This window comes from Xenopus laevis, chromosome 2S (genome assembly GCF_017654675.1).
Source record: "Xenopus laevis strain J_2021 chromosome 2S, Xenopus_laevis_v10.1, whole genome shotgun sequence".
Classification (NCBI taxonomy): domain Eukaryota; kingdom Metazoa; phylum Chordata; class Amphibia; order Anura; family Pipidae; genus Xenopus; species Xenopus laevis.
This window is the reverse complement of record NC_054374.1, coordinates 110,238,029-110,257,446: the sequence shown is the minus strand read 5'-3', so window position 1 is coordinate 110,257,446 and position 19,418 is coordinate 110,238,029. Positions and strand designations below refer to the sequence as shown.

The window sequence follows — 19,418 nt, the reverse complement described above, 5'->3', positions numbered from 1 at the left end:
TGTCTGAAGGTTTTTTGCAGGGGGGCCTGGTTCACTACAGTGTTCTAAAAACAGTACAAAGTTGCCTGATTGGAGAACTTCATGAGATTTAACAGTGTTTTGTGCATAAAGGTACCAGCAGTGATTGCTAGGAGTGTTATAATACCACTGTGGTGCAGCTTGTACTTACTGCTCAATTTTGTGCTTACTTTTTAGAACTAGTTGACAGTTGTGTCTTCAAATGCTTCACTGGATATACTTACATAGAGTATGTCCTTCCTAAAAAGTAGTAGTTAGCAAGAAACACAAGCACCAATAAATGTACATCATTGAATTTTAATCAGTTATTTAAGAAAAGAAAGTTACAGTATCAAAGAAAAAGAAGCAGATACATTGATGAAGTAGAACTATAAAAGTAGAAAATAAGCAAGAACATTTTTAGACATTATTGCTGGCCATACTTATGTACATTTTGTAGCTTCTCTTTGCCAGCTTTCCAGCAGAATAGACACTTGTGGTGTGGGTTGAGTCTAGTATTCATTTATACTCACATTTCTGGCACAAATGAATAGGCCAGAGAGATATGTGCTAAAATAAGAGAAAAAGGAATCTGAAAAAATAATGTCCTCTGCTAGGCAATATTTAGTCTATAATGCAGATCAGAAGATGGATATGACGACAGCCAGAAAAGCTTTTACCTCTGGTCTTTGTTAAACCACAACTTTCTGCATTACCCTGCTTCAAAAAAGACCAGAAATTTCTAAATGAATGGATATCCTCTGTTAAACATGCATAATCTATAGCAGGGATGCCCATTCTGCGGTGCTTCACCAGCTTCTAAGGGCCATCCCAAATACCAAATGTTGATACCTACCTACCTGCTCTATAGCCCAAACTGCACTCAATGAAAGCTCATGCTTTCTGGGATCTTCAGTTACAGATTAGATTATATTCTTTACATCATTCTATTCTAAAATCAAGGAATTATAAAGCTTTACAAAAAAATGAAGTTTACTAAAAAGATGTGCTTATATCTTCTCCTTCTTTTGAACAATCCAAGTGAAGCAAGTGCAGGTTTGGGACCAGCTATCCAGAATGCTCGGGACCTGGGGCTTTCTGGATAACGGATCTTCCCATAATTTGGATCTTCATACCTTACGTCTACTAGAAAACCATGAAAAGATTAAATAAATAGTAATGAGCGAACATTTTTGCCAAGTTTTGCCATGAAAATGACACCAATAGACTCTAAGGGGTGAAAAAAAATGTGTAGCGCGTCAAAAATTTGTTGCACAATTTGGTGACCATCAAAAAAGTATTTGTCAACTATAGACTTCAATAGATTATGCCAATTTTCCCCATATCGGCAATTTTGGGCAAAGCGAAATGAGTCAGATTCGCCCATCACTATAAATAAACCCAATAAGCTGGTTCTGCTTCTGATCAAGTACAAGGTACTGTTTTATTAATGCAGAGCAAAAGGAAATCATATTTAAAAATTTGGATTATTTAAATAAAATGGAATGGAAGATGGCCTTTCCATTATTTGGAGCTTTCAGGATAACGGGTTTCTAGATAACGGATCCCACACCTGTACTGAAAATGTTTCATTGCCACAGAACCTTATCTGTTTCTGAATCTGAAATCCTATCTCATCACAATGTCCTGTCACATCAATAAATTATACATCTGAAAAACGTCTGTTAAATTACATTGACATTGCATTTAGGTGATCACTTCTCATTAGTTCCTGATATTTTGTATCTGTGAAAATGCAAAGACAAATGGCACCTGTGCAGTACCCTAAAATTGTATATGTAAGCAGAGGATATAAAAGAAAAAATCTCAAGAAAAAGAAAACAAAACTTTTTTATGCGACCAAGTTCTTTTTCCGCTACCAAGTTTTTCCCACGATTGCTTGATTACTTAAAAAAAGCTTAAACAGTATGATCACATTTGTGTTTTGTTGCATAAGAAAAAATGGCAGCAAAAATCACATGGTTTCATTCATTTTCAATGAGGCTGAAAATGTTGAATGTTTTCTTAAAGAATATACAGTAAATAAAAATAATAAGTAAAGTTATTAGAGGCTATTCCCATTTACTTCTATAGAAACTCGCCAGCTTTTATTTACCGAGTTTTTTTTTTCTTTAATAAATCCCATTTATTTGAGTTTCAGAAAATACTTGTGCACTTATATTTGTGCTCAAGTTTTTTTGAAATCAAGAAAAAGCACCAACTCTGTCTGTCCAATAGTGGTATAGCATGTGTTTTAAAGGACAATGAAAGTTAAAATCTCTGTGGGCACCCCACAGAGATTATAATAGTTTTAGAAAAAAAAAAAAAAATTATATATATATATCATTTTAGAATACATAGGGGATGATTTATCAATAATCAAATATCATTTTGCAGAAAATTTTGCAAAGTTGAGGCAAATTCCAACTTTTCCCCTTCACTGTGATTTTTTTTTAGCAAGATTTTGTAATTTATTGGAATCATGCCACCTAAAACCTATTCTGATGCCATAGAAGTTAATGGTAGATATGTATTCACTTTCCATTTAAGCAAGCTGGTAATTGCTTTTTTTTTTTTTTTTTTTTTTTTTAAAAAATCGGATTTATCAATTTGCTTGAAAATGAAAGGAAAAATTGCAATTTGCAGCTTTTATGTGATTTTTCACTGCAAATTAACAGGATCGAAATGAAACCATTTGAGATTTTTAATAAATCAAAATGACTGAATAATATTGTGATTATTGAAAAAGTAACATTTTGTTAAAATTACGATTTTTGATAAAGGTGTCACAGTATTGCAGCAGTGGCATGGGACTTACTGGGTCAGAGTACTGCACATGACTTCACTTTATAAGTTCGGGATAACAGTGAAGACTCCATTTTCTACCTGCTTGCACATTAGAGATGGAGAAGATTAAAACATTATTTTTTGTAGTCATTTTTCAGGCCAGATATTGCAGTAAATGATGTTATTGTCTAATGAAAACACCCCTTATGTGCCAGTACACAATATACAGTTTACTGCAGATCAGCCATGGTGTTTATAAGAGAGAAGTTGAAAATGATTGTAAAAAGATTGCAGAGATTTTATGATTAATGGGAGAGCACTATAGATGTCTACCAACCATGCATAGCATTATATTCCTAATGTTAACTTGATGGGAGTGCCATGAACCCAAAACTACAAATGACACTTCTTATAATTCAATCATTTCCTTCACAGTCCGTATCACTTTCAGGTGAGCCACTGCCCCTGCGCTCACGTATATTACACATTCTTTTCCATGCAAGATCTTGCTGAAATCCAGCACTAAATGACCTCCCCAGCCGTCCATGCTGTTTCTTGGAGACATTATCCTCACTTTCAGATTTAGGGATTCTTCTTCCTTGTACAGGTGGCTGGGGTTCTGGCCTAAGGTTTCCAAGCTGCAAAGGCCATGGACCAAATCTTTGCCAGCTGAGTCTCTGAAATGCCAGAAGGCAGTGAAGGTTTCCTCCAACCTGTAAGGTAAAATTAGCATGTAAACTGATTTTTGGATTTATTTGCCAAGTCGCTGTTAGAGTTGCAAACGTTTATACTTCACTCTCCACAAATAAAAATAAAGCAACAAAGCACTGGTAAAACTGGGGTGTTTGCTTCAGAATAAATACTATAGTTTATATAAACAAGCTGCTGTGTAGCCATTGGGGCAGACTAGTGGTGGAAGACTAAATTCGGCAGGTGCGAATTTGCAGCGAATTTCCGTGTTTCGCGTCTAATCCGTCACGCGTCAACATTATTTGGATGCCAAAAATTTCAAATTCAACATAGACGCGGTCATCACAATTTTGCAAAACCAAATGGGACAAATTCGCCCATCACTAGGGCAGACATTCAAGCACAGGACACATGGTAGATAATAGATAAGCTATGTAGAATCCCTTTGTATACTACAAGGCTTATCTGTTATAGTAACCTGTGCCTTTTCTCCTTTTTCAGCTTTGAATGGCTGCCCCCACAGCTACTCAGCAGCTTGGTTATATTGGTTATATAAACTAAAGTAGACTTTCTGAAGCAAACAAACCAGATTTACCAATGTAGGGCAACAGTAGATTTTATTAAACAATTAATTTTTTGTGATACTGTTCCTTTAAAGGGCACTGTCATGTCAGAAAAGTAGTGCTTAACCTTGGCTCATTTTCTCTTAAGCACACCTTAATTATACATTCCAGCATGTTGCTGTATGATACATTTATCTTGCTACAAGACTGGATGGGGCCAGGACATCTTTTAATTAGGAAGCTAAATAAGTGTGTTACCCTTTGAACTAATGATCATAAGAAAGGGCTGGTGGTTCAAAAAAGCAGGGGGTCATTTATAAAACAATAAATGGATTACAGAAATTGATCCACTAGGTATACCCATATACTCCCCCATATATATGAATGGTTCACACCCTTATAAATGATATATTGGTTATGTTGAGATCACATGCTTCCTGGCGATATCAGACCCTCTTCAAGGTCCTCCTACATTGTGACTGTGATGGTTCTAGGGGACTGGATTATCAGACACCCCTCACGTCTGATAACATTTTATGAAACACTGCATGGCACAGTCCAACCTCATGTATAGCTAAAGAAGGGAAATGTCTCAGGGTAAATATAAAAAAACTATGTCTGCCAAATAGGGATTGTTATACTTTGGGGACCAATTTCTGATTGGGAAGACCAAGAAAACTATATTTTACTTCCTTGTTTTTTTGACAAAAAAGTCACACGATTTCCCTCCCTGCCCCTAATTTACATATGCAAATTAGGGTTTGGTTCAGCCGGGCAGAAGGATTCGGCCGAATCTGAATCCTGCTGAAAAAGGCTGAATCCTGGACGAATCCCGAACCGAATCCTGGATTCGGTGCATCCCTCGTAGAAATAAATATAATCTATATTCCTATTAAGCTTCTTTTGAGGGATTCTAACAGATCTCGTACTTAGTGGGATGACCTTTCATCCCTTTTAACCACAAAGAAGATGGCATAATACAATTATGAATACCAACATTCCTTTACCTTTTTTGTTTTCCTGTATTGAAGGCCTCTTTCAGTGTGTCTAATATCAAAATATTCTGGATTTTGAGTATTTAAGTCAGTAACAATATCTGCCCACCTAAAGGAGTTTAGAAAACATCCATTAATGCTATTACATCATATGTGAAACATTATACTGTACATGAAGCATGATGTTAAAAAATGTTAGAAAAGTTTCATTTCACATAAAGATAAAAAATATAGTCTAATATAGTTTTGCAGGCATTCATTTCCCTAGAGACTTCTTGTGCCCCTTAGTTGTTCTACTTGTTGTGCCACTTGTTCTTCCCTGATCTTCCTAAAAGACCTCTCGCATTTTTTCAAAAATACATAATGAACACTATACATATTGTCGATAACAGTTTGCAGCATAAAAAGTTATGATGATTATTCACTTCAATGTGTGATTTGAATCACTTATTGGAATAGGTGTATAAACCCTCCTATATTATATCTTATAAAATGATAATTTACTTTAATTAGGCAGTAAAAATAATTTTTTATCAAATTTATCATGTTAGAATTATATTCATATTTGAATAAAGAAATAATGACCTACTTTTTGCAATGAATTGTGGGGTGTTTTCGGCTTGGCTCACCAATTAAAATCCAATACTCCACTTCATGTGGGAAATGCTGGCCTCTGAAATAAAAATGAAAGTGAATTTCTGTTAAAGAATGTGCTTAGTATGTTATCAAGCTGGTATGATATTGTCTATTAACTTGGCCAAACCAAATTCAGCAGCTTAATGGCCTGTATATGGGGTTGAAACAAAGGTCTCCTTGACTAGTAGTGGCTTGGGCAATGGGCAGCTATGGTCCTCTTCTGATGGGTCTGCATAGGCACCACATCAGACCTTTGATGTAGTTCTCTTCTAATGGCTGTGAACAGGGCCATTGACCCAGGGGCCAAACAACCTGAACAGCACAATTTTGCAGGCTAAACCTGGCAAAGATTTGCTTGTTAAGTAATATAACTTGCCAGACAAGCAGATCTTGGGTCTGTCATACAGGAGTACTACAATTACCGGTACACATCAAATAAGCGAATCTTTGCCTCTGTGGTTAGTTTAATAACTGTAATTTAGTTATGATTCGACAACAATTTAAAGGAGAACTAAAACCTAGCCCCCCTTCCATTAACCACTCCATTGCCCCCTCCAAACTCCCTGGCCATAGCATCTACATCAGTGAAAATAAGTATTCAGCACATCAACATTTTTCTCAGTAAATATATTTCTAATGGGGCTGTTGACATGCAATTTACACTAGATGTCAGTTACAACCCAAGTAATAACAAATAAGTCCATTAATTAAGTTATCTGCAGTAAGGTGGAATGACACAGGGAATAAGTATTGCACACAAAAATAAAAGGTGGTGCAAAAAGGCACAGAAACCCAAGAAACCTGCTGAAATCCGTCTGAACTTCGCTGTGCAACTCTGGGCATTTATAGCAGTTTAAGATACAGGCAGATTTTTAAAAGCAATAGATGCAGCTGGGAGGAAGCTTGGAGGGGTGGAAATGGTGTGGCAGTGGAGGGGGCTAGGGTTTATTTCTCCTTTAAAATTCAACCAATTCCTTTTAATAGCAGATGCATGTTATTTCATGTCACATTTCAAACAGTTCAGACTGTATCACTTACCTTAATTCAATTACGTCAATTTAACTTAAATTACTGATTCCCTTACCCCTAACCACCTAGCTGTATCTAATGGTAATTTCAGCATCTAGAATTCAGAACTAAAGATATTCAGGTAAACTGCACACAATTATGGCAGAAACTATCCCCTCTACAAATGAATTTGTATTGCACGTTAGCATTAAAAAGTCATTTTTATTCAGTTTGGTCATTTAACAAATTATACAGCAAATGACAGCAATTATATTTCTTTGTGTCGCCTTGCTCTGAAGTGTGCAGTGATTAAAACTTAAATCAATGATCATACTCCTCATATGCCGTTAGAGCATTACCAAAGCATAAGCTTGCTGATGTAATAAAAGCAGTGTCAGTCTGGATCCTGGAGGGCCCTAGTCTCATTGGTCCCCTCTGTACACCCCCACCCAAAAAATTTCTGACTGAAACCAGTAGCTCTTTAGCAACCTATCAACAATTTCATGTCAATGTTTTAACTAGACTTATGGATGCTAAGATCTGATCACTTTCTAGGGGCTAAAAGAGCCTCATTTCCCAATTGTTATTAAATTATCATATTAGCAGATATATTATGCTTCACAATACATACTGTACATCAATATTCCATTATACTGTATGTATGTATGTTAATAGGTACTTTATACTGAGATTTCACTGTATTTTCCTCACCTGTATGCTTTGGATGCCTTCACAGGGGTTGCCTCAAAACCAATTGGACAAAAATAATGATTCTGACAATGATAAATGTAGGCAGTTGAGTCTTCTTTTAGCCCTTGTGTTAACTTTGATAGTGCCCCAACAGCTAGAAAACATACACAATATAAGTTTAGATGAATGTGAGATGCTGTTCTATGAGCAATTCATTGTATATCTAGGGCTTTTTGGGGGTTGTACATACTTGGTTTAAGGGGAACATAGCATAAAAAAATACTATAAAATATAGTGGGTGCTGAATAAATCTGTCTGATTCCAGTACACATCAGCAATTTCTTATGCACCAATGCAAACAGTAAGGCTAATGTTAAACAGGTTCAGCCTTGGCTTTTCTCCTCCCGCATTTAGTCCGCTGATGTCCTCCCCGTCACGTATCTCTGCACTGACAGGCACAGTGTTAGCCTGTTTGCAGACACTTGGGGGCAAATTTACAAAGCAGTGAGAATTTGCCAGCTACGGCTTCGCAACACTTCGCCAGGCGAAAATTCACTCAGACAATGCTAATTCACTAACATGCGAAGTTGCGTCCAGGGCGCCGAATTTGGCAAGCAGAGCGAAGTTGCGCTAGCGTTGGCTAATTTGCATACGGCGGAAGGTTAAAGTTGTATGGACGTATATGTTTCAGCAAATACATTACATTACACAAGTCCAGGGAATCTTAATAAAAGAAACTAGAGTTGTTATAATGCCCTACACATGTGTTAGGAAAGATACACATACTGTATCTTATCAAATGTAGGGGGGAAGCTGGTTACCCCAAAAAACTCTTTTGCAGCCTATCACCCTGAAAAAAGGAAAAGGAAGTTTTTTGGGACTTAGAAAAATTTTCAACTAATGTTGAGGAACTCTTATCTACTCTATTGCACTTCGCCTGGTCTGAGGTGGCGAAGGCAAGTCTGGCGCAAGAGGTAACGTTCAGTAAAATACGAATCTTAGTGAATTTGTGCAGTTAAGTCCCTTTGACAGAGCGCAACTTTGACTGGCGATTGAGTGGTAATGAGTGCCAGGGTCAGTCTCTTTCGCTAGCGAAGTTACACCTGCCCTTTAGTAAATTTGCCCCTTGGAGTAGATATAAATGCACATTTTTAAATTTTTGCGCCAATATCTTCTCCATGTGTCTGAATATAGTCTGACACTGTATCTGTCATTGCAGAGAGATGGAGGAGCTTCGCCTAAAGAGAAAACATAGGCCGAATAACATTAGACAAATAAAGCTAGATAAAAAATTAAAAAAAATATATTGATAAACAAGGAACACTATTCATCCATTACTGTGTGGGTACATGTTTATATCAATGACACAATATAACTTGTATATTTGCAATGCATTTAAAAAAATAACTGCAGATCTTTAACATCAATATTATTATTATAACTCACCAGTTTCTCCTGCTGTCTTGTTCTTGCCATGTGGCTTGTACAGGACATAGGAGCATCCTTTTACATGGAAATGATCATTGATTTGTCTGAACCATCTGATGAGAGAGCTATCCTTTAGTGATTCAGAATTTTAGAAATGACACACTTATAACTATGTGATCACTGTGGCAAGAAACCATAATTATGTGATGAGACTTAGCTGTTAAGTATGTCAAATAATACAATTACAGTATGTGGGGACATTTCAGAAACCATCTACAAAAGATGGTTCATAAGAAATCATATGTCTACCTGTTTCTGACATCAATGGTTTCATTTTTCATCATTTATCATGATGCAAAGCAAAAGGCTATGCCCATTAAAATATCATAACGTATGCATGGACAGCTAATAACGTTAATTTATACTAGCACCTTTGGTGGATTAACTGCAGCATGCTCCAGTGCAAGGAAGCTGTGTACCTAAGAACTTCCTCGACAAGGCAGTAAATATAGGGATTCCTTTACATGTTTTGTCTATTGTTGCTCAATGTTGCTCCATTTAAATATTGAGCAGTTTAAGAACAAGTCCATCGCCATCTTCTATCCTTGTGACACCCCTGTGCTTGCTTGTGCCAGATTGCAGTAGATACAATTATTCTAAAATGTTTTCAAAATTAGCAAATTTTGCTGAAAAGTTAATTGTTCCAATTTCTGCAACTGAAGGCTAATCCATTTTTTTATGAACAGGGTAAAAAGAAAAGGAGATAGTGTCAGTTTGTAGGTTAGGTATGATTTAAAATAGAATAGACTGGAATAAATCAGTTATAAAGCTAAAAAAAAAGCACAATTTACCTCATCAAAGTTGTGTTCCCAGTAAAAGGACCAAACCTAATCTCTTCAAAAGGTGGTTGAAAGCCCAAAATATGTAAAGCTTCCTCTTGAGTAATTGGTGGAAGGCTTTGAAATGTAAAGAAAGGTAGTATTAAATGCAACAGAAATCCATATTTTATAATATTATAGGTGCGGATTTATTGTCAAGAAATCTTTGAGGATTTGTCAGAATGTGTTCGGCTGTTTTGAGCACAATCATCATTCTGTTCTAGGAGAGAAGCACAGATGAGGCACTGTTCAATATCTTTCATCAATATATTGAATCAGTGATGCATACTGCATGCAGAGAATGATCTGCACAGTTATCATCAATTTAAATAATTTGTTATATGGAAAATGCTAGGATTTTTTTGAGTTTTAATAATGCATCCCACTGTATCACAGTGCCTTTTCACTCACCCTTTTCCAAGCAACAGTTTCAGCAAAAAGTAACGTTCAGTAAAATGAGCAAGTTAGTGAATAAGCGTAGTTACGTCCCTTCGCCATAGCACAACTTGACCTGGCGTAAGGGTGCGAAGTAGTGCTAGAGTAGGTCCACTTCGCTAGTGAATTTATGTCAGCACCCGTTAGTAAATTGGCAAAGTAAAGAAATTACATCACGCTGGCGAATTTTCGCTAGCGTTAGCCACTTTGCCCTTTAGTTAATTTGCCCCCTGGACTATTTACAACTCACCTTAATTCATTGTATTATCTCTATAATTGGTCGCAATCCATCTGTAACTTCCTAATTTATTGCCCATGAATACCTTTCACTGATCTAACAGTATATAAGCTGTGCCTTTCTAGTTTTCATTTGTTTTTTGCCTGACGATTGGGCCTTGGTGCTCCGAAAGTTTGCAATGTATTTTTATTGTTAGCCAATATAGGTATCATTTCTACAATACTTTTTCTATTTGTTTTTTTTTTTGTTTGTTATTATAGATGTATGGTAATTGGCTGGGGCTAAAAAGCTCCCTGCTTTTTTACTATAGCCCCTGAGTTAAGGGGAAGTGCACCATGGTCTTATTACACAGCCACATTGTCTACTGGGGGACTTGATTTGAAATGCACTGTAAACTTAAAATCCTAATAGATAGCGTAGGAAGGTAATTATACACAGGTGTATGTTTGCTGGCTGTGGCTTAAAAGCTCCCTGCTTTCCCACTAGAGCTCCCGAGCTAAGGGTAAGTGCACAATGGTCTTACTACTCGGTAACATTGGTTGCTGGGGGGACTTGATTTTAAATGCACTACAAACTTATAATGCTCGCATATAGTGTAGGACTCACGTACAACGAGGGGCCTTGATGTGGCACATGAGCTTACATATTTTGGCCAAAGTGTGGTACTAACACCTAATTTTTTGTAATAACTATTTATAAAGGCAAACCATGTGCTGGCAAATTTTCTCTTACAATTTGCTTGGTGCATGTCAATTGTGTGCTTAGAGAGTTTAGGAGAACAGGAAAATGTTGGAATGATCCTGAGAGCTTTATATTGGCCATCAAGATCACAGTTTCCTTCCAATTCCTTCTGCTAAACAACCATGGACACTGCCACTGCCAGTTGGTTAAAGTGACCTGGAATACCAGATCCAAGTCCAGGTGTTAAATGTGAACTTACGCTCTTGCCTCTACATTATATTGTCCTCCTCAGGTCCCTCCCTCTTGAAAAATCCAAGATTAAATGGCAGAGAGTTATTCTGGTGTTAGATGAGGAGATGTGGCCTGATGCTTTCAAACAGGTCGCAGACATATCCATTTCCATGCACTACTATGCACTGAAAGTCAGTGGATCCCCTCCCCAACAATTTTGGCAAAAATTGCTAATCAATTCCTTTCCAAGCCACAAACTGACCAACCTAGCAAGAGGTTGTCTGAATTTGATGCCATATGGGGTACCAGGCGGGACTTGCAAAATGTCTGATTGTAGAATACTCTCATGCCTGAATATCTATAATCTGTACCTTAGCCTCACTTCTTTCCTCTGCTTTTCCTTTCTGTCTATTTGTTTGTAACTGAAAACGTGCAAAAATAAAATCTTATAAAAAATGGCAAAGGGGCATATTTTTCAAGGGTCGAATTTCAAATTGAAAAAACTTTGATATTCGAATTCAAAAAGACCAACCAAAATCAAGTCAAAGTTTTTTTTTTGGTCGAATAGGTCTGTTTTCAATCGAATCAAAGGAATAGCATATTTGACCAAATTCGATTCAAAGTTTTTCACAAAAAAACCTTAGATTTTTCCAAGTCCACCAATTGACTCCAAATAGGTTCTAGGAGGTCCCCCATAGGCTAAAACAGCAATTCAGCAGGTTTTAGATGGCGAATGGTCGAAGTCAAATTTTTAAAGAGACAATACATGATAAATTTCGATATATTTTTTTCAAATACAAATCGAATATGGACTATTCCCTAGACAAAGTACACAAAAAATAGCTTGAAATTCGATTTTTTTTCATTCGAAAATTCACCTCAATCTCTGATAAATCTGCCCCTAAAAGGTAGCCACTTTAGCTACCTCAATTACACAAAAAGCTGAAGATGGGTTTTTTATGAAGTGGGTACTGGAACAAGACCCAAAATAGTACTAAGCAGAATGTTATTTGCTCACAGTGAATGCTGTGCTTTGTGTGCATGCATATCTCTCTTTATTAACGGGCACAATTTTGCTTCGTCTCCATTATGAGTTTCTGCACTTGCCCAATAATGGTAAAGTCTAATTACCCGTTTAAAAATCTGGGTGCATCCACACACACACACACAAATAAACAATAAAAGTTCATCAAATTGCTCTTTTTGTAGCTATATGACAAGTGATTGTCATCACACTGTAAAAACATCGAAACTATTGGGCAGAAATCCTGAAATTTGGATATTGTGTGTCCAACATGATTACATAATGTGAAACCTAAGAAACTGTCAGATTTGGCTGTCCTTGGTTGAGCCTAAAATTGGCACCTCCTCATTAATATTTGATATCAATCATCTGGGCTCTGCACAAGTCCGATGTGCGATCCTATTCTTGGCTCAAGAGCCCAACATTTAGTTCAGCTCAATGTGGACCACTCTTGGTTGCTCAGATCATGAGAACATCTGCACATCTGGTGACCATGTTTAAATGAAGAAGGCTGTTATTGAATTGTATTCAAAGTAACGTCCCTCACAGTAGCTATGTTAAACAGAATACACATATATGTTTTATTTCAAACAGAACAACAGTAAAATCACTACAGTATGTACCTTCCTGCTCCCAGAGTACTGTAAAGAAAGTTCCAGCATGATACCAGAGAAGAAATGCCACACGATGTCTTGTACTGAGGTCGACTGATACAATACCTGTCAGTATATAAGCACAAAATGAAAAGATTATGCAAGATAAACCACCTTTTTAGATATGGAAGACTATTTATAAACATTTATGTAGAACAGTGACTTGAATCATGATTACCCAGTAATCTTAAATTCCATTTAGGCACTGCATTACGTTGTAATATAACAAGATACGCATGGATGATCCAAGGTATTCTACTGTTTGTGGAAAAATTTGTCCAACTCACCCTGTTAACTCCTCACTTTAACTAAGTGGAAATATTTTTTCTGGGGAGAATGCTTATGTCATCCTGTCAATGTAAAAACTTAAGTTTTTTTTTTCTAAAGCAATTTTTTCCAATTACTTTCTTTTTTTCTATTTTTTCTGATATTGAAGAGTAAAGTTTTTTTTTTACCTTCTAAAGCAGCTTTGGGGCGGGGGGGGGGCTGACTCTTTAACTGTTTTATATAAATACATTTAGTTGATACATTTGCTATGCCCTGCTGAGCAGAATTCCTGAGTTACATTAAAGGCAGCTGTTAGAATTTATACAGTAGTTGCTAATATTTCACAGATGGTTCTGAGAAATGTAACAACTACGGGGCAGATTTATCAAAGGTCGAGTTGAATTTTCGAGTTCAAAAAAATGTTTTGTGTACTTGGAATAGTCCAAATTAGAAAAAAATTAGAAAATTCAAATATTATCATGTACTGTCTCTTTAAAAATGCGACTTGGACCATACACCATCTAAAACCTGCCGAATTGCTGTTTTAGCCTATGGATGACCTCCTAGAACTTATTTGGAGTCAATTGGTGGATTTTTTGGGAAATACTTTGATTCGTACGATTTGAATTCGGCCGAATACGGACCTATTCGATTGAAAACTGACCTATTCAGTCAAAAAAAAACCTTCAAACTAATTTTGGTTAGTCTTTTTGAATTCGCATTGCGAAGTTTTTCAAATTCGAAATTCGACCCTTGATAAATATTCCTCTAAATGTAGCAAAATATCAGTTCAGAATGTTCCTGGATCACTGAGCTGCCAGACTGAAACACCAGAGACACCAAAATTAAGCTTTAGACTTACATTTTGGGAAAACAGTAAAAAATAAAAGATGGAGAGTAATTGAAAAAGTATTTGTTTATGGTGAACAATCTGAAAACAACTGAACAGAAAAAAGTGTTTGGAAGGTGAAGAACCCCTTTAAAGGAGAAGGAAAGTCGTTTACCACTTGGGGGGTGCCAAATGTTAGGCATCCAAAGTGATTGTATTTACTTACCTGAAACACCGGGCTGGTGCTCCTATCAGCAGAAAACTGCACCAGCCCCGGGTTATTCCAGCAAGCACCACGGAGCGATCCTTTTCCGGCTTCTTTTTGCTTCTCATGGCTGCGCATACACATTAGAGTGAAAAGCCGAACTTTAACTAACTTTAACTCTGCCCCAGGAAATTAGAAGAAAGAAGAATCCAGAAGAGAAGCGATTCGTGGTGGTCGCTGGAATAACCCCTAAAATACGTTATTATTAATCCTTTTGGTGGGGAAACAATCCTGCTATGTTTATCCAGCATTTAAATTTTTTTTTATCAGACTTAAAGTATGGCCATCCAAATTAGGGAAAGACCCCTTATGAAGTCTCAGGTCCCACACATTCTAGATACAAGATCCCATACCTGTATAATGATAATGCTTTGAATTCTTTTATACAGGCTGCATCTCTGAACATTACCTATTACAGCAAATAATGATGTGTTTTTACCACAGTACCACTACTGTCAGTGATGGATCTTGCTGTCTATTTGTCTGCCTTAGAATTATTGGATTACAGACTTATCATTTAGGATGTTCATAACGATGATAAGTTCCTTTAAATGTGAACGTTGTATGTTATAAGTATTGTGTGTTGCAAAATAACAAAAATAAAACAAATGTTTTTTTTTTATTTTGTGGGATTGTTTGCCCAAGGTACAAAATGGCATTATACACTACATTGTGTTTTCCTAGTTTAGTAATCCATAGCAACCAATTAGATTTTTGCTGTCATTATTTCATTGGCTCTAGAAGACCAAATGGTTGCTATGGATTTAACCACCTCAGGTGTGCTTTTGCATAGCTCTATCATCAGAAATTAAATGCTGTTTGTGATGAAAATGTGTGGGAGGGAATAAAGCTCATAAATTAGCCAAATATTTTTAACTTTTGCCTCTATTATGCCTGAAAATGTATGCCTTGTGATGAAAATGTGTGGGAGGGAATAAAGCTCATAAATTAGCCAAATATTTTTAACTTTTGCCTCTATTATGCCTTAAAAATTGATTAAAGTCTTGGGCATGTGCTTTTTTATTTACCCTTTGTACACTGAACTGTGTAGTGAACTGTGTGAAGCCACAACAGGTACATGGGATATACTTTTTAGAGCTAACTCTTGGTGAACCTTGCAGCCATTTAATAGCAAGCCCTTTAGAGGAGGTTTGTATTATCAAGGCCAAATATTACTTTAATATCTGAAAAACATATACAGGCAGAATAAAGAATAGTTTTTGACATTTACTTCTCACAGAGAAATATATATACTTTTTAAAATCAACATAAATATGCAAATTACAGTACCATCGCCTGAGGTCTAGAACTTTCCGCTGTTTAACATCATCCAGGATTAAGTGTTGCGGACAGTCCCTTAATGGTTTGGCCTTCCTGTCAGGTTTTTTCTTAGGCGTTTGTTTATTTACACCTGCGTTAAAACAAATACACAAATAATTGCAGATGTTTTTTTTTTTTTGTTATAGCTCAGGTAATAACATTACATCAGGTTATTAAGGGCCACTAAATAAATATACCGGTAAGATGTGGACCTTGCATCATACACCTATAAATATCCTTTGCGATAAAGAAGTTTTCATACTATCAAACACTAAATAAATAATGATAATACAGTTGCTTAGCTCTGAGATGATAATCACTCCTCTAATAAATTAATCAAACATAGGGTGATAATTCCCTTTTATAGAAAATAGTGATAAATAGATAACTGTATTCATGAAGAGGCACCCTAAAATAAAGCACTTCCAATACTATTCAGGCTACTTACTAGTCTGTATGTGCACATGTTAGTGAAATCTTACTTTTTCCATGTAGAAAAACACTGCACTAAGAATGCTTATCAGCAAAGTCACACTGCCACTTCCGTCTAAATATAGAGATAATTTAAGAAATGCTTTTATTGCTTAAAAGGCATTAAAAATGTTAAATGAAAGGGCAATCCCTTAGTAAACATTTTGAATTATTTTCAAGGAAATCAATTAAAATGCACATGCTCAGTGACTCATAGTATGCCTGTACAGAAATCAATAAACACATGGAAAGCTAAAGGCCTAATGCAATGCTAACTGCTAAATAATATATTGCTAGATTTCTAGTAGAGCATATAGAGCAAAAAACGAGTGAAAATACTCAGCCAAAGCTGATTCACCTGATCTGCTTTTTAACTTGGAAGTCATTGTGCTGAAGTCTGATGTATCAATTTCCCAGGAAAGTGGACGCGTACCAAGATGGCTAGATATAGAATCCAAGCTTGCATCCTCATTGTATACACAATCTGATTCGCTGGTCTGAAGATCATTGTAATTTATTGCATTGCTCAAAGCAGATTTGTCCTCTGAGCTTGAGCTGCAGACAGAGCTAGATGATTTGCAAAGAGATGTTGCTTGATTTAAAAAGGCGTAGTCTGCGCAGATGGTATAGAACTTTTCCTTTGTGTGTGTCACAGGACATCCCCAGGGTGGATAATGTCTTTCTGCAGAAGGCCCAATGTTTGCTGTGGCAGCATCTTGTATATTGTAGGATTTCGCAGTTTCATGGAGATTATTCCTCAGAGGCCGACTCTTTGGTTTACGGTCGTTATTTTCTGAAACGTTTGTAACTCTGTCCGCTTCTATGTTAGGCATTGAATGAAGAAGCAAAAATTGCAGTGCAGTGCAAATCCCCACAAAAATATTGCCAATGTTTAGGTCTATAATAGTCTCACCTAATGAGCTTCATCCTTTTAACGAGATCTAAATATGCAAAACAATAAAAACTATTATTAGTTTTTTTTCATGAGGCAATAGACCACTGATATATAGAAAAAGCAGAAACAGCGCTGCTAGAAGGAGAGGCTACGGACCACTTCCACAGCAGCTGCCTGGACTACATTTTATTTTCTAATATAAGGCATGGACACACACTAACTGGTGATTGAGATTTACGATTTCAGAGCATCATTATCATTGGCATTATTTATTTATCGAGTGGCAGCAAATTACACAGGGCACACAGATGATCTTACAATAATGTAACAAACATGGGTTGGAGGATAAACAGTTTACTTCTTGTAAAAGCTTACAAACTAAAGAGCAAATGAGAAAAGATGAACTTTTGCTTCAAGATGCAAATATAATGCAGTCATTCACATACTTCCTTGAAAAGTATTCAGGGGAATTGCTTTTGATGCACATTAAGCACAGCTACATGCACTTTACATGTGTATTTGAAGTAGGAATAATAAACTCTGAGCAAATGTCAGCACTTGAGTGTACAAGGCCTGTGACAGGAACTGCAGCAGCAGCAGCACCAAGGCAACGAGATCCCTAAACCAAACAAAGCAGCTCAGTCAGTCACACGGCCAAGGCAGGTTCATGTCACTGCAGTGCGGGGAGGGGGGTGACTGATGGTGTTTCCTCTGGAGAACAATTATACATATGCCTGAATTACAGAACCATCAGGAGAGGGAGGGGGTTGTTAGTCCTCTAATTCTAAAGATAATTCCTGCACTAATTGTTCTTCTGTCTAAACAAAGGATGTAATGTTTATCTAACCTACCTTTCCACCTCCCAAAGCGGCTGCCGCTATCAACAATAACCAACCTTTTGATAATGTCATAAAGCTGCCGGCTCCGGTTCTACCATTCGCCTCTTCTTCACCCCTCCCCAACAAAACAGTTGCCTGATGATCTCTTAGATACACTAAACAATAGCGTCGCCACCTACTGTACGGAAGACTTACATCATTTAACTCTGGCAGTGCCGTGTCACCAAGCAAAGTTCTCCTCTGCTTTATCCATAAAAATCAGTACATCATTTAACTCATTCATGCCATGCCAATAATCATAGTGCAACTATGATTATTGTTATTATTATAACCCAGTGCATTGAACAGTGCAATGATGAACAGTGTCCCTTTAACTCCTTTAGTGCCAGACCAGTGTGCAATGAACAGTGTCCCTTTAACTGCTTTAGTGCCAGACCAGCATGCAATGGAAAGTGCCCCTTTAACTCCTTTAGTGCCAGGCCAGCATGCAATGAACAGTGCCCCTTTAACTCCTATAGTGCCAGACCAGCATGCAATGAGCAGTGCCCCTTTAACTCCTATAGTGCCAGACCAGCATGCAATGAGCAGTGCCCCTTTAACTCCTATAGTGCCAGACCAGCATGCAATGAGCAGTGCCCCTTTAACTCCTATAGTGCCAGACCAGCATGCAATGAGCAGTGCCCCTTTAACCCCTATAGTGCCAGACCAGCATGCAATGAGCAGTGCCCCTTTAACTTCTTTAGTGCAAGACCAGCATGCAATGAACAGTGCCCCTTTAACTCCTTAAGTGCCAGGCCAGTGTGCAATGAACAGTGTCCCTTTAACTCCTTTAATGCCAGACCAGTGTGCAACGAACAGTGCCCCTTTAACTCCTATAGTGCCAGACCAGCATGCAATGAGCAGTGCCCCTTTAACTCCTATAGTGCCAGACCAGCATGCAATGAGCAGTGCCCCTTTAACTCCTATAGTGCCAGACCAGCATGCAATGAGCAGTGCCCCTTTAACTCCTATAGTGCCAGACCAGCATGCAATGAGCAGTGCCCCTTTAACTCCTATAGTGCCAGACCAGCATGCAATGAGCAGTGCCCCTTTAACCCCTATAGTGCCAGACCAGCATGCAATGAGCAGTGCCCCTTTAACTTCTTTAGTGCAAGACCAGCATGCAATGAACAGTGCCCCTTTAATTCCTTAAGTGCCAGGCCAGTGTGCAATGAACAGTGTCCCTTTAACTCCTTTAATGCCAGACCAGTGTGCAACGAACAGTGCCCCTTTAACTGCTTTAGTGCCAGACCAGCATGCAATGAACAGTGCCCCTTTAACTCCTTTAGTGCCAGACCACCATGCAATGAACAGTGCCCCTTTAACTCCTTAAGTGCCAGACCAGCATGCAATGAACAGTGCCCCTTTAACTCCTTTAGTGCCAGACCAGTGTGCAATGAACAGTGTCCCTTTAACTGCTTTAGTGCCAGACCAGCATGCAATGAAAAGTGCCCCTTTAACTGCTTTAGTGCAAGACCAGCATGCAATGAACAGTGCCCCTTTAACTCCTTAAGTGCCAGGCCAGTGTGCAATGAACAGTGCCCCTTTATCTCCTTTAG

The 19,418-nt window shown here is 37.5% G+C and overlaps 1 protein-coding gene across 3 annotated transcripts; it reads right to left on the bottom strand.

The window, feature by feature from the left end:
• Nucleotides 1-299: 299 nt before the first annotated feature.
• On the bottom strand, nucleotides 300-18,011 carry LOC108709743 (basic immunoglobulin-like variable motif-containing protein). 3 transcript variants are annotated; one of them, XM_018249851.2, is made up of 10 exons: nucleotides 17,877-18,011; nucleotides 16,445-17,027; nucleotides 15,586-15,706; nucleotides 12,905-13,000; nucleotides 9,646-9,750; nucleotides 8,813-8,907; nucleotides 7,388-7,520; nucleotides 5,622-5,705; nucleotides 5,045-5,141; nucleotides 300-3,497 (listed from the first exon to the last, which is right to left on the bottom strand). In XM_018249851.2, the coding sequence occupies exons 2-10, from the start codon at nucleotides 16,917-16,919 to the stop codon at nucleotides 3,201-3,203; spliced, it is 1,503 nt and encodes a 500-aa protein (XP_018105340.1). In that variant the 5' UTR covers nucleotides 16,920-17,027; nucleotides 17,877-18,011; the 3' UTR covers nucleotides 300-3,200. The 3 variants fall into 3 exon arrangements, with proteins under 3 accessions (XP_018105340.1, XP_018105343.1, XP_018105341.1); XM_018249854.2 differs by having other exon boundaries at nucleotides 16,520-17,027; XM_018249852.2 differs by having other exon boundaries at nucleotides 17,833-17,986.
• Between the last annotated feature and the right edge of the window lie 1,407 nt (nucleotides 18,012-19,418).